Source organism: Nicotiana sylvestris, chromosome 12 (genome assembly GCF_000393655.2).
Source record: "Nicotiana sylvestris chromosome 12, ASM39365v2, whole genome shotgun sequence".
Taxonomy (NCBI): domain Eukaryota; kingdom Viridiplantae; phylum Streptophyta; class Magnoliopsida; order Solanales; family Solanaceae; genus Nicotiana; species Nicotiana sylvestris.
Genome location: NC_091068.1, coordinates 123,687,350 through 123,700,804, shown reverse-complemented (window position 1 = coordinate 123,700,804; position 13,455 = coordinate 123,687,350). Strand labels below are relative to the sequence as shown.

Below are 13,455 nucleotides of genomic sequence, written 5' to 3'. Positions count from 1 at the left end.
ATTCCTTGCAAGGAGTTCACACATTCCATGAAACCATCCATCTCGTCATCATCAAAGTTAAGCAAGACAGCCTCCAACATATCACCAACATTAGTTGTAGCACTTGTATCATCAATAATAACATCGATCACCAAGTCCATAAAAGAGCACACCTCATTGCAATTTGGTTGTCGCATGGACTTACACACATGGAAAATCACTTTTTCATCACCAACCCGGAAGGTAAGTTCTCCGGCTTCAACATCACAAAGAGCCTTCCCCGTAGCAAGGAAATATCTTCCAAGAATAATCGGCACCTCATAATCAACTTCACAATCTAGAATGACAAAATCTGCTTGAAGAATGAATTTATCAATACGAACTAAGACATCTTCAATCACTCCCAAAGGTCTCTTCATAGTACGATCGACCATTTATAATCTCATAGAGGTGGGTCTTGGTTTCCCAATTCCCAAGGTCTTTAAAATTGAATAGGGCATCAAATTGATGCTTTCCCCAAGATCACAAAGAGCTTTTGCAAACTCGGCACTTCCAATTGTACAAGGAATAGTGAAAGCACCGAGATCCTCCAACTTAGGATCCATTGAATGTACAATTGCACTCACTTGATGAGTGACTTTGATCGTTTCAAAATTCATTGACTGCTCTTTGTTACAAGATTCTTCATGAACTTTACATAACTGGGCATTTGCTCCAAAGTTTCAAGTAATGGAACACTGATTGGGAGACTCTTCATCATTTTAATAAACTTCTTGAATTAATTATCACCATTTTTCTTGGCAAGTCTTTGAGGGTATAGAGGTGGAGGCTTAGGCAATAGAGTCTTAGCCTTTTGCACTACCGGCTCCGGTATGTCAATAATATGATCCCTAGACGGGTTCACCTCCTCTTAAGTATCTTCCACACTATTATCAATATCAATATGAACTTCATCATTTGATTGCACCACATTGTTCGGGACCTCTTCTTCTTGTACCACTTGCTCATCATCCACAAGTTTCCTTTGACTTGAGGTGGGTGCATTCCCACCTCTTCCGCTTCTTGTAGTAATGGCCATGGCATGCCACGTGTTGTTTCCAACCTTTGGGTTTTACCCCCGTGTCACTTGGTAGTGCCCCCTTAGGACGAGAATTTAGAGCTTGAGAGATTTGCCTTATTTGAACTTCTAAGTTATGGATTGATGTGTTGTGTGAAGCAAGTTGGCATCCGATTTGACATTCTTTTTCATCATTTGCTTGAACATATTCTCAATATGCCCTTCATTATTTGAAGAACTTGGACCATGGAAAGGATAAGGAGGTGGGTTGCTCAGTTGTTGAAACATCAGTGGCCTTTGAAAACCCGACCCCCAGTTGCCTTGATTGTTTTTCCATCCGCCTTGGTTGTTACTCCCCCAATTTCCTTGATTATTTCCACTCAAATTTCCTTGGTTGTTGTTGTTATGCCAGTTCCCTTGATTGTTGCCACCACTCCAATTTCCTTGGTTGTTAGAATTCCAATTGCTTTGATTGTTTTGAGGTCTCCATTGTTGTTGGTTTGGGCCTTGGAAGTTGTTTCTTTGACCTTGAAAGTTGTTCACATATTGTACCTCTTCTTCTTGTTCATTGTAGGAATCATCTTGCTCAAAACCACTATTTCTTCCACATAATTCTCCGCTCGATTTTGCACTTATGGACCCTTGGTCCTTCTCTTGTTCACCATCATGTTTACTCCCTCCATGGCATTGACTTTCTTGGGATTTTGCACTTGATTTAGTTGGGCCTTTGCTAGTTACGTCATTGTGGTTGTCAAGGCTTGTCCATTCTTGCAACTCTTTGTGAAGGTGAATCATGTTTGGGTCACCTTGTGGAATATTGGACCGGGACTGCCAAGTCGATGACGTTTCCAGCATTTCATCCAAAATCTCACACGCCTCCGCATAAGGCATAGTCATGAAGTTCCCACCGGCAAGTTGATTCACTACACATTTGTTGGTTGTGTTAATCCTACGATAGAAAGTTTGTTGAATCATGTTCTCCGTCATATCATTGTTGGGACATTCCTTAACCATTGTTCTATAATGTTCTCATATCTTGTGTAGTGGTTTATTCGGCTATTGCTTGAATGCCAAAATCTCATTTTGAAGTGTAGCCATGTGCCCTAGAGAAAAGAACTTAGAAATAAACTTTTTCGCCAACTCATCCCATGTGTGAATGGAATGGTTCGGCAAACATTCCAACCAATCTAAAGCTTTCCCCTGTAGAGAGAAGGGAAAAAACCTTAGCCTCAATGCATCTCGATGACATTTGTTTATTTGCTCCCCCAACAAGTGTCCACAAACCCCTTCAAATGTTTGTACACATTTTGAGTTGGAGCACCGGTGAAGAAACCCCATTGGTCAAGCAAAATGAGCATCACATTGGTGATTTGAAAGTTTCCCGCCCTAATACGGGGAGGGACTATTGCACTTGCATATCCTTCATTGGGTAAAATTAGGTATGGAGTCGCTCATGGTGGAGGTGGGGGTGGAGCGAGGACATTTCCATGAGGCAGTCAGCCTCTTCTATTGGCTTGAGGTTCAAGAGGAACCTCGTCAACTTGCTTATCCTCTACGTCCACATCCCCCAAAGACAAATTTCTGAGCTCATTGTTCGCCATGGTTGTACCTACGATTTCTCAAACAAGTTAGTAACATGGAAAGAAAAGAAGATATTCTAAAAACACACCCAAGTATATAGCTACACCATTTTAACTCCCTGGCACAGCGCCGAAAATTGATAACATCTGCAACACACCTCTATAAGAGATATGATACGGTCGTGTGCAATAATAATTACCTAACTATCAGTCGGGATCGAATCCACAGAGAGCAATGAGGGGTGTTAGGAGTATATATATTTGATGTAAGCAAATGGGTTATCTAGATTGCACTTCCACAATAGATTTTTATTTTCTACTTCTACTGTTACTCTAATGAATGCAAGCTAAAGAGAATAGACTAGAAATACATATTTTTGAGATTTTCCCAATTGGATTAATGGACTAGTATTGTGACCATAACCTAGGTGTTTGCCTAATGGGATAAAGACGTTTATACTTATTTTGTTGATTAGGGTGTATTATAGCTCTCAACTCTATGTTACCCACTCATTACCATTCGGCCAGAGAGTGATTTTGCCCAATTTGGCTTTCTCAAGTCCAAATGGGTATCAAACAAAATAGTTGATATGAGCTCAAGTCGGGTTCATACTATCTCTAGTTTGAACCCTTTAACTAGGCTAATCAATCTCTCAATTAACCCAATTCCTTGTTAGCTATGTTATCCGAGACTAGGTCTCTCTTTCTCAAGTAGAAACTAAGTCAAATAGGCATGAATAAATGTTTGCAATCATTAGTTCAAAAAGTAAAGCATGAACTAAGCTAAATAATCAACACACAATCATAAACAAGCATAAAATTAATCACCCATAAGGTTTACACACTAGGGTTGGGTCATAATCCTAGTAAAAATATAGCTACTCATAATGGATATTGAATAAAATAAGGAAGAAAAGCTAATAAAATTCATAATGTAAGATTAAAATGATGAAATCTAATGTTAAAATGCTCAAATAAGCTAAAACCTCTTAATAGCAAAGAGAAATGGCTATAGCAACTTTATATGTTCAAAACTTGACCTAATTTTGTGAAACTCGTCTATTTATACAGAGCTAAAAATCTTAGACAAAAATGTCCTTCGGGAGGTTCTACGGTCGCACAATTCCATGTGTGGTCCGTAGATTTCTGCAGCTGGTAGGAAGTGGAGTTTTATGGCCGCACATTTCTGAATTGTGGTCACGAGGCAATCTTCTGCGGCCGCACATTTATGGACTGCGGCTATGAGGCAATCTTCTACGGTTGCACAATTATTGTGCGGTCGGCAATTCACAAAGTCTCCTAGACTTGTCCCATACTAGGCAATCTTTAACTCTTAGCCCAATTCTGCAGCCGCACAATTCATTTGCGTTCCGCACATTGTTGAAAGTTCTGCTAGATTTTCCTTCTTGGTTTGCGGCCGCAAATGGAATTCTATGGTCTATTATTTCTTTTGCTGTCGTAGAATTCCTTCTGCGGATCGCACATTTGTGCTTCTGCGCCCTTTATTTCCTTGTGCTTCGGAACGCTCCTTTTTAGTTGGATTTCATCTCAGGAGACCAAACTTTCAACATTCCTGCAATTTGCACAATTTTATTAGTTTTGGGAATACAATTCAATACTTTTGGACTAAAAGAAAAGCTAAAAGGTGCTAATAAGCAGTCAAAATCCCCACTTATCATTCACGCATTGAAGATTTGGAGGCATTATCTCTACGACGTGTCTTGTGAGGTATTTAGAGATTGTCGGAGTTTACAACACTTGTTTAAGCAGAAAGATCTAAATTTGAGGCAGCAGAGGTGGTTAGAGTTGTTAATAGATTATGATACCACCATTTTGTATCATCCTAGGAAGGTCAATGTAGTGGCTAATGCCTTGAGCAGATAGGTTGTGAGTATTTTTAGTCTTGGATATATTCCAGTTGGTGAAAGATTGTTGGCATTAGATTTTCAGGCCATGGCCAATCAGTTCATGAGTTTAGATATTTCCGATCCTAGTCGGGCTCTAGCTTGCGTGGTTTCTCTGACTTCTTTGTATGAGCGCATAGAGAGCGTCAGTATAACGACCCCCATTTGTTTGTCTTTAAGGACATGGTGCAGTACGATTATGCTAAGGATGTTTCTATTGGAGATGATTGGGTGTTGTGGATGTAGGTTCGAATTTGTGTGCCCAATATGGATGGGTTGCCTGAGCCGATTCTTGAGGAGACCCACAGTTTGTGGTACCATTCATCCGGTTGCTGCCGAGATGTATCAGGACTTGAGGCAATACTATTGGTGGAGAAGGATGAAGAATGATATAGCATAGTATGTGGCTTGGTGCTTGAATTGTCAGCGGGTGAAGTACAATCACTGGAAACCGCGTGATTTGCTTCAGAGACTGAGATTCCCAAGTAGAAATGGGAGCGTGTTACCATGGACTTTGTTGTTGGGATCCCACGGACTTTGAAGAAATTTGATGCAGTTTGGGTGATTGTAGACCAGTTGACTAAGTCTGCACATTTTATTCCGGTTGTGACTACCTATTCTTCAAAGCGACTGGCTCAAATCTATATCCGTGAGATTGTTCGTCTTCACAGTGTGCCGGTGTCCATTATTTCTGATCGAGGCATGCAGTTTGCATTGTAGTTTTGGAGAGCAGTGCAGCGAGAGTTGGGCACACGGGTTGAGTTGAGTACAACATTCCACCCCCAGATGGACGTACAGCCCGAGCGCACTATTCAGATCTTGGAGGATATGCTACGCCCCTGTGTTATGGATTTTGGGGGTTCTTGGGATCAGTTTCTATAGCTTGCAGAGTTTGCCTACAAAACAGCTACTAATCGAGTATTCAGATGGCTCCTTATGAGACCTTATATGGGAGGCGGTCTCTCTCTCTAGTTGGTTGGTTTGAGCCGGAAGAGGCTAGGTTGTTGGGCACTAATATGGTTTGGGATGCCTTGGAGAAAGTCAAGTTGATTCAGGATCTACTTCATACAGCACAATCTAGACAGAAGAGTTATGCGGATCGGTAGGTTCGTGATGTTGCATATATGGTGGGAGAGAATATATTGCTCAGATTTTCTCCCATGAAGGGTGTGATGAGGTTTGGGAGGAAGAGCAAGTTGAGCCCTCGGTATATTGGCCCTTTTGAGGTGCTTGAGAGGATTGGAGAGGTGGCCTACAAGCTTACATTGCTACCTAGTTTATCGGGTGTTCACCATTGTTTCATAATTCTATGCTCTGGAAGTATTATGGTGATCCGTCTCATGTTTTGGACTTTATCACGGTTAAGTTAGATGGGGATTTGACTTATGATGTGGAGCCAGTGGCTATTTTGGATTGGCAAGTTTGAAAGTTGAGATCAAAGAATATAGCTTCAGTAAAAGTTCATTGGAAAGGCCAGCTAGTCGAGGAGGCTACTTGGGAGACTGAGTGGGAGATGCGAAGCATATATCCACATCTATTTGAGACCCAGGTATGATTCTAGACGCATTCGAAGACGAACATTTATTTAAGAAGGGGAGAATGTAATGACCTGGCAGGTCATTTTTTGTATTATATCCCTGTTCCCTCATTTATCATTTTTCTATACTCATTTGGGGTTATGTGACTTGCCGAGATGGTTAGTTTGGTTGTGGGGATGTTTCAAAGTGAATTCGGACACTTAGTCCCAAGGTTGGAAGCTTAAGTTGAAAGAGTATACCGGAGTTTGACTTTTATGTAGACGACTCAAGAATAGAGTTTTGATGGTTCTGATAGTTTTGTATTGTAATTTTATGTCCGGATATTGATTTGGAGGTCCATAGGTCGTTTGTGCTTGAATTTGCGAAAGTTAGAAAGTTAAAGGTTTTAAAGATTGAGAAGTTTGACCGAGGGTTGACTTTGTTGATATCGAACTCAGAATTTTGTTCCAGGACTTAGAGTAGGTCCATTGTATCATTTATGACTTGTGTGCAAAATTTGAGGTCAATTGGTTTGATAAGATTGAGCATTGGTTTTAGAAGTTGGAACTTCATTAGTTTCAATAGGCTTGAATTGGGGTACGATTCATAAATTCGATGTTGTTTGATATGAATTGAGGCTTCGACTAAGTTCGTATCATGTTTTAGGATGTGTTGTCATGTTCAAAAGGATCCCGGGAGGCCTCGGGTATGATTCTAATTAAAATCGGATTGAGTTTTGGACTTAAGGAATTGTTGAAGCTTAAGGCTTCTGATGTGATCGCACTTGCGTGGATTTGGCCGCAAGCGCGAGATCGAAGAAGTGGCCCTGGGGGAGCAGAAGAGAATTTGGTCAGGAGTGGCTGGAGTCGAAGAGGAGGAGGTTCTCTACAGGTGCGGACGCATAGTAGCGAAGGCAGGATCGCAGAAGCGGCCCTACAGGTGCGCATGAGGGGCCGCAGGTATGCTTGGTCGAGTGTTAAGTGAATTCCGCAGAAGCGGACCCCTTGACTTCAGAAGCGGAAAATAGGGCCGCATGTGCGACAACGCTGGGCAGAATGTTAAAACTAAGGGTTTCGTGATTTTCTCTCATTTTAGACTGGTGAAGCTCAGCTAAGGGCGATTTATGAGAGGGTTTTGGCTACAACTAAAGAGGTAAGTGAAGATTCATCCCTTTTATTGATAAATAATGTTTACCCATTTATTTTACACCTAGATTATATGTGTTTGAGGGGAACTGCAGGAAATTTTGGATTATGTATTGGAGAGTGAGATTTGGGGAGTTAAGAGTTGATTTTAGTTGGAATTAGATGATTTTGGTATGATTGGACTCGTTATTTAAGGGGTTTGGATTTTGTGAATTTTGTCGGATTCTGAGGTGGGGGCCCGGGGTTGACCTTTTGGGTTAACTTTTGATTTTGGTTAAAGACCTTAGATTTATCTTTTGGGATTGTTTCTATAGCTATTATTGATGGAATTAAGTTGCTTTGGCTAGATTTCAGTTGCTTGGAGGCCGATTCGCGCGGCAATGTCATGTTGGAGCTTTGAGTTGCGCGCTTCGAGGTAAGTAACACTTCTAAACTTGGAATTGAATGTATTTATCCTGGAAAATGTGTTATTTGTGTTGAGTTGGGTGACGCACATGCTAGGTGACGGGCATGTGGGCGTGCATTGTGGTAATCATGATCCGGGTTGATTCTTGTACTATGTTGCTATCAACTTGTTCTATCCGTGTAACCCTACGTGTTAGAGTAATTGAGTTGTGATTCACGTTAGAAATCATGTTTAGGTTATGTCTTTATTTGGTTGAGATCTAATGAGGTCATTTCTGCTATTTTGAGTTATCTGCTTTAACTGTAGTTATGTACTCAGTCATGATTCTTCATTTGCATATTATATCTCAGTCTCTGTTATCATTCACTGTTACATCATATTTTATGGGGCTGGGTGGTACGAGATTTGTGATCCCTTGAGACTTGAGAGATTGACGACCGTGGTGGGCCTGAGAGCCGGATTGTGTGTTTTTGTGAATCGTGCTACATGCTGCAGAAGGCTTTATTGGCTTATTTATTATTATGGATCGGACTGTACGCTGCAACAGGCCTTATAGGTTTTATATTAGCGCTTGGGCTGGGTTCTCCCCCCTGGAGTCTGACATACCAGTAGTGGCGCAGCCACAATGATTATATACACGTGCTTTGGCAAAGGGCATTGATGTCAGGCACCCGTACAGTGCTGAGTAATTGTGTGTAGATTGTGTGGGCATTTGGCAGACATATTGAGTACTCTGAGAATGTGAGTACTTGGGAATACTACTGTGAAATCATACATTTGACATGCTTATTTGACATGTAGGCATAGAGATGTACCATTCCTCATGCTAGCTATACTTGACATGTTCTTATCCGTGTTAGTCTTAATTATGAACTTGAAAGCATGTCTAAATTTTTGTACTATGAACGAGCTGCTTTTGGAAATTTCTCTAAGTTATTTAATGTCATTGTCACTATTATACATGTTTTGTCATTATACTGGTTCTGATTGTATCCTTCTGAGCTCGTTACTACTTTTAGCTCAAGGTTAGTTTTGTTACTTATTGAGTACATGGGGTAGGTTATACTCATACTACACTCTGCACTTCGTGTGCAGATCCAGGTACATCTGGACGAGGTGATTGCTAGTACCTGCTCGATGATTTTGAGGTAGCTGCTATGACGCCCGCAGTCTCTCCTTCCTTTTATTTTCTTCAGTATTGTACTGGGACTCAGACAATTGTACTAGAGGGTTGGTTATATTGATACTTAGTAGTACTCATATACTCGTTGATACCAGATTTCGGGTGGTTGTAGTAGCATTTTAGTTATTTGTATAAGATATTTATGAGATTTTCTGTTGTTGAGCTTATATAAACATGTTTTATTCAAATATTTAGATGTTATGTGAATTGTCGGCTTGCCTAACAAGTCTATTAGGCACCATCACGATAGGTTGGGATTTTGGATTGTGACATTAGCGGTCTAAATTAAATTATAATAAGAGACCTTAAACCTTTTTAATACAAATTTATATATACACATACACTCAAACAAACAAAAAATAGTGTCGCCTTACTTTTTTATCGTACTTAATTTCACATTATAATATTATTATTTATTTTAGGAAGAGCTAATTTTAGCTAATAAGATATTATAATGTGTTTGCAATATATTACTTTGGATCTTGTTGTAAAAAACTTTATTTACGAATATAAAAATTTGAGTAGGAAGTGTTTCTTTATAAAGATTTTATACTTTTCTCTTTTCTTATAAAAACTTCATTGTTCTCTAAGTGAAAATAAAATCATTAAAATTCACATTAAAAATATTTTAGTCTTAAACTTTTAGGGGCCTTAAGCAAAGGTTATACTACTCTTCCCCTTGAGCCGCCCCTGTTTATTACATACAAATTCTCTAGATTATTCGGTGCATGTTATAAGTTGATTAGTACATTAGGAAGTCATTTAATGATGAATTTTCCAAGCGGACCTATTATTGATCAGAAACCAATCATATGAGTACACTCTTATTTTCAAGTATTCGTATTCACGTTAGCATAAGAGAGCAGATACATGTAATGCAGTAAGAGAACTCAAAGAAAAGTATATCAAAAGAATAGAAAGATCATCTCTAATAAAAGAATTAATTTTTTTACTTATGATGATGGGAGTTACAGAAGAAGCAAAAGGGTTCAAACTTTGTTAGCAAGAGCTCTAGCTTTCTAAAGCTCACTCCAGATTACGATGTGTACCTATTCTACCATGGTAAAAGTTTGAAAAACTTACGTGATACAACGAACATATATACTGTATTTATCATTCGTATCTATACTTTCTAAAAATTATCATTCGTAGTTATATTTGATTTTTATAGCAAATTCATCTGTAGTACTGAAACAAAAAATTAATTGTTTGAACTGAAATGAAAGAGCAACAAGCTCTCGTAGCTCAGTTGGTTAGAGTACCCACTTAGTAAATGGAAGTCTTGAATTCGGCTCATGCCGAGAGCATTCTATGTGTTGTATTTATGTATTTTACCTTGGTTATATTCGTCTCACGAATTAATACAGTCGATAAATATTATATCCTTTGAATACACTCCTATAATTTGTCATGTTTGTATTCATTACGCGAACAAATACAATTGATACAGGTTGTATTCGTTTCACAAATGAATACAGTTGCGCGAACGAATACAATTGACATAGGCTGCATTCATGCGCGTCTGAATACAAGTGATACAAACTGATAATAATTGACAGTAATTACGAATGATAATTAGGCAAACTATAATGATAATTAGGCTTTAAATTGTAATGCTTTAAGAAAATTCTTCTAAAAGTTTTCATCCTAAAATGAAACATATTAGGAGAAAAAGTATGGTCAAGGAAAAAACATATAAGTTAAAAAAACATGACATAATGGTGAACCTGTTGCATTGCTCCAGCTGGCACTCCCCACCTTATGCAGCCAATCGCTTCACACCAACAAAAACTTTCTCTTAAATCGAGTCCGGAATCAAAATGTGGTTCTTTTGGACTCAAACTACATAAATAGGTGGTAAAAAAAATTACATTTTTATATATAGCGCCATAATACCTGGCGCTATACACTAACAGTAACGACACCGTTAATGTATAGCGCCAGGTATTGTGGCGCTATACTGTAAAATCTGACACGTCCAGGTATAGCGCCACAATACCTGGCGCTATACATACATTAATGTATAGCGCCAGGTATAGTGACGCTATACATAGATATTTTATATCCCATCCGTCTTCCATCTCGATTCATCCTCCATTTTTTAAACCCCTATTTCTTCTTGGTCCCCCACCCCAGACCCCGTTTCTGCCATTTTTTTTAAAAAAAAAAAAATTTGGGTCCCCCCGACACATAAAACTCAAAGAAAAAGGGTCCTACATTCGAGTAGAGCTTCGTGTTATTGTTCATTCACACCTCCGGAGTCAAAATTTCAATCTTTTTGCTTTGCCAAAATTCTAAATCGAGGTATTTCGATTTATTTTAAGTTGAAACATTTATAATAATGCATATTATTTGATTTTTATGTGTTCTATTTCGGTTTGTATTTTTTTCCCGAAACTAGCATGTTAAATTTATCCGGATTTAATATTAGTGTTTTCTAAAAAAATATAAATTAGTAAAATAAATTTGTCGGTTAATATCCTGATTTATATATGTGTGTTTTCATGTCGTTTTGTATTTTATTTGCAATTAAATTTATTTGTTGTTTATGGTTAGTTTAGATTATTTTTTAGCGTAGTAAAATCCAGACCTTTTTAGCGTAGTAAAACGTAGACCCTTATAGCGTAGTAAAATTTAGAGCCTTGTAGCGTAGTAATGTGTAGTATTTTAGCTTAGAATTCCTTTTGTTTAAGTATCTTATACTGGTTGTTGAAAATGCAAACTTTGTACAATTAAGATAATAATTGTATAAAAATCCATATATATATATATATATAATTTGTACAATTAAGTTATTAAAACATATGAATTTAAATTATAATAAAAACACATAAATATATATATATATATATATATATATATATATATATATATATATATATAATTTGTACAATTAAGTTATTAAAAAATATGAATTTAAATTATAATAAAAATACATAATTATATATATATATATATAATTTGTACAATTAAGTTATTAAAACATATGAATTTAAATTATAATAAAAACACATAATTATATATATATATATATATATATATATATATATATATATATATATATAATTATGTACAACTAAGTTATTAAAAAATATGAATTTAAATTATAATAAAAACACATAATTATTAATGATAGTTTGGTGTCACTGGTCCTCAAAATATCGCGCCCTGAACCCATAAATATATATATATATATAATTATGTACAACTAAGTTATTAAAAAATATGAATTTAAATTATAATAAAAACACATAATTATTAATGATAGTTTGGTGTCACTGGTCCTCAAAATATCGCGCCCTGAACCCATATATATATAATTTGTACAATTAAGTTATTAAAAAATATGAATTTACAGTTGATGACATGGACGCGACTATACATCCCGGCCTACGGACGTTGGATCTATTAGCCCTACAGCCCCAGCATAGATCCGAGTATATATGGGACGTACAGTTGCTTCCGCAGACTTTTCGGGCTAGGAGAGTGGATCTATTGTGGGAGTTTTTGAGTCCTCCCCGCGTTCTACATCCCCGCGTGGTCCATTACCTGGAGGAAATGGGATTATATAGGATTATTAGGATTGGCCGGATACAGCTCGACTATGCTTTGATCACGGCCTTGATTGAGCAGTGGCGACCGGAGATGCATACTTTCCATTTGCCCATCGGCGAGGCCACTATCACACTCCAGGACGCTGAGATTTTATATGGCCTGTCCGCTGATGGCTTGCCAGTTTTACTGCCTGCGACCATGAGATATTATTCGCGGCAGGCATATTGGGATATGCTGCACATACTCATGGGTTTCATGCCAGAGGACGAGGCGGTAGCGTTTGGGTCCAGTCGTATACAGTTGGTCCCCATTAGAGACCACCTGGTGCAGATCCACCATACTATCACCGATGAGTCAGCGGAGATGGATGTATAGCGATATACGAGGCTGCTGTTGCTCCTTCTATTTGGGGGGGTCTTGTTCCCGAACACTTCGGGGAACCTAGTGAGCCTCCGTTTTCTGCATCATATTGCCCGGTTTGAGGATACATCTTTGTACAGATGGGGTGGTGCTGTCATCTCATATCTGTACAGGCAGATGTGTCGGGCTTGCATCGGCTCACAGAGAGACGATGGTGGCTTTCTGCTGCTTCTACAGGTGACAACATATTCAAATAATATGTCCATTAGTTACAATTATACCTAGTTATAGTTAATCTTATACTTTTCGTCAACTTTGTATGTTAGGTTTGGGTCTGTGAGCGATTTCTAAATTTTCAGCCACCTCTACCACAGCTACCGGCTAATATAGAAATGCTGCAACTCCCTCTAGCCTGTAGGTGGGTTATGCGTCGTACTCTTGCACGAGAGTATGATGCCCATCATAATCTCCCCCTCTGCAGGGATGTGTTGGATCTGCTGGAAGACGCAAACTAAACTTACTTGTTATAGATTAACTTAGTGTTTTGCATACTAACGGTTTGTGTTTATATTTAATAGTTCATCTGGACGCCGCACAGCGATGAGGTGATAGGTACCTTGCCAACGTATTGCACGTTCGGCCGACATATTTAGAGGGCTTCTATCTCGCTCATATGCCTCGATATTGTCGAGCACCATGCCTCCGAGCGGGTATTTTGTCAGTTTGGCCTGCCGCAACCTATACCGACTCCGCCTGCATGGCATGCTTT

At 38.5% G+C, this 13,455-nt stretch overlaps 1 protein-coding gene across 1 annotated transcript; it reads right to left on the bottom strand.

The window, feature by feature from the left end:
• Positions 1–1,165: 1,165 nt before the first annotated feature.
• Positions 1,166–2,050, bottom strand: LOC138883661 (uncharacterized). The gene has a single exon (XM_070164358.1). The coding sequence runs from the start codon at positions 2,048–2,050 to the stop codon at positions 1,166–1,168; it is 885 nt and encodes a 294-aa protein (XP_070020459.1).
• Positions 2,051–13,455: the final 11,405 nt, after the last annotated feature.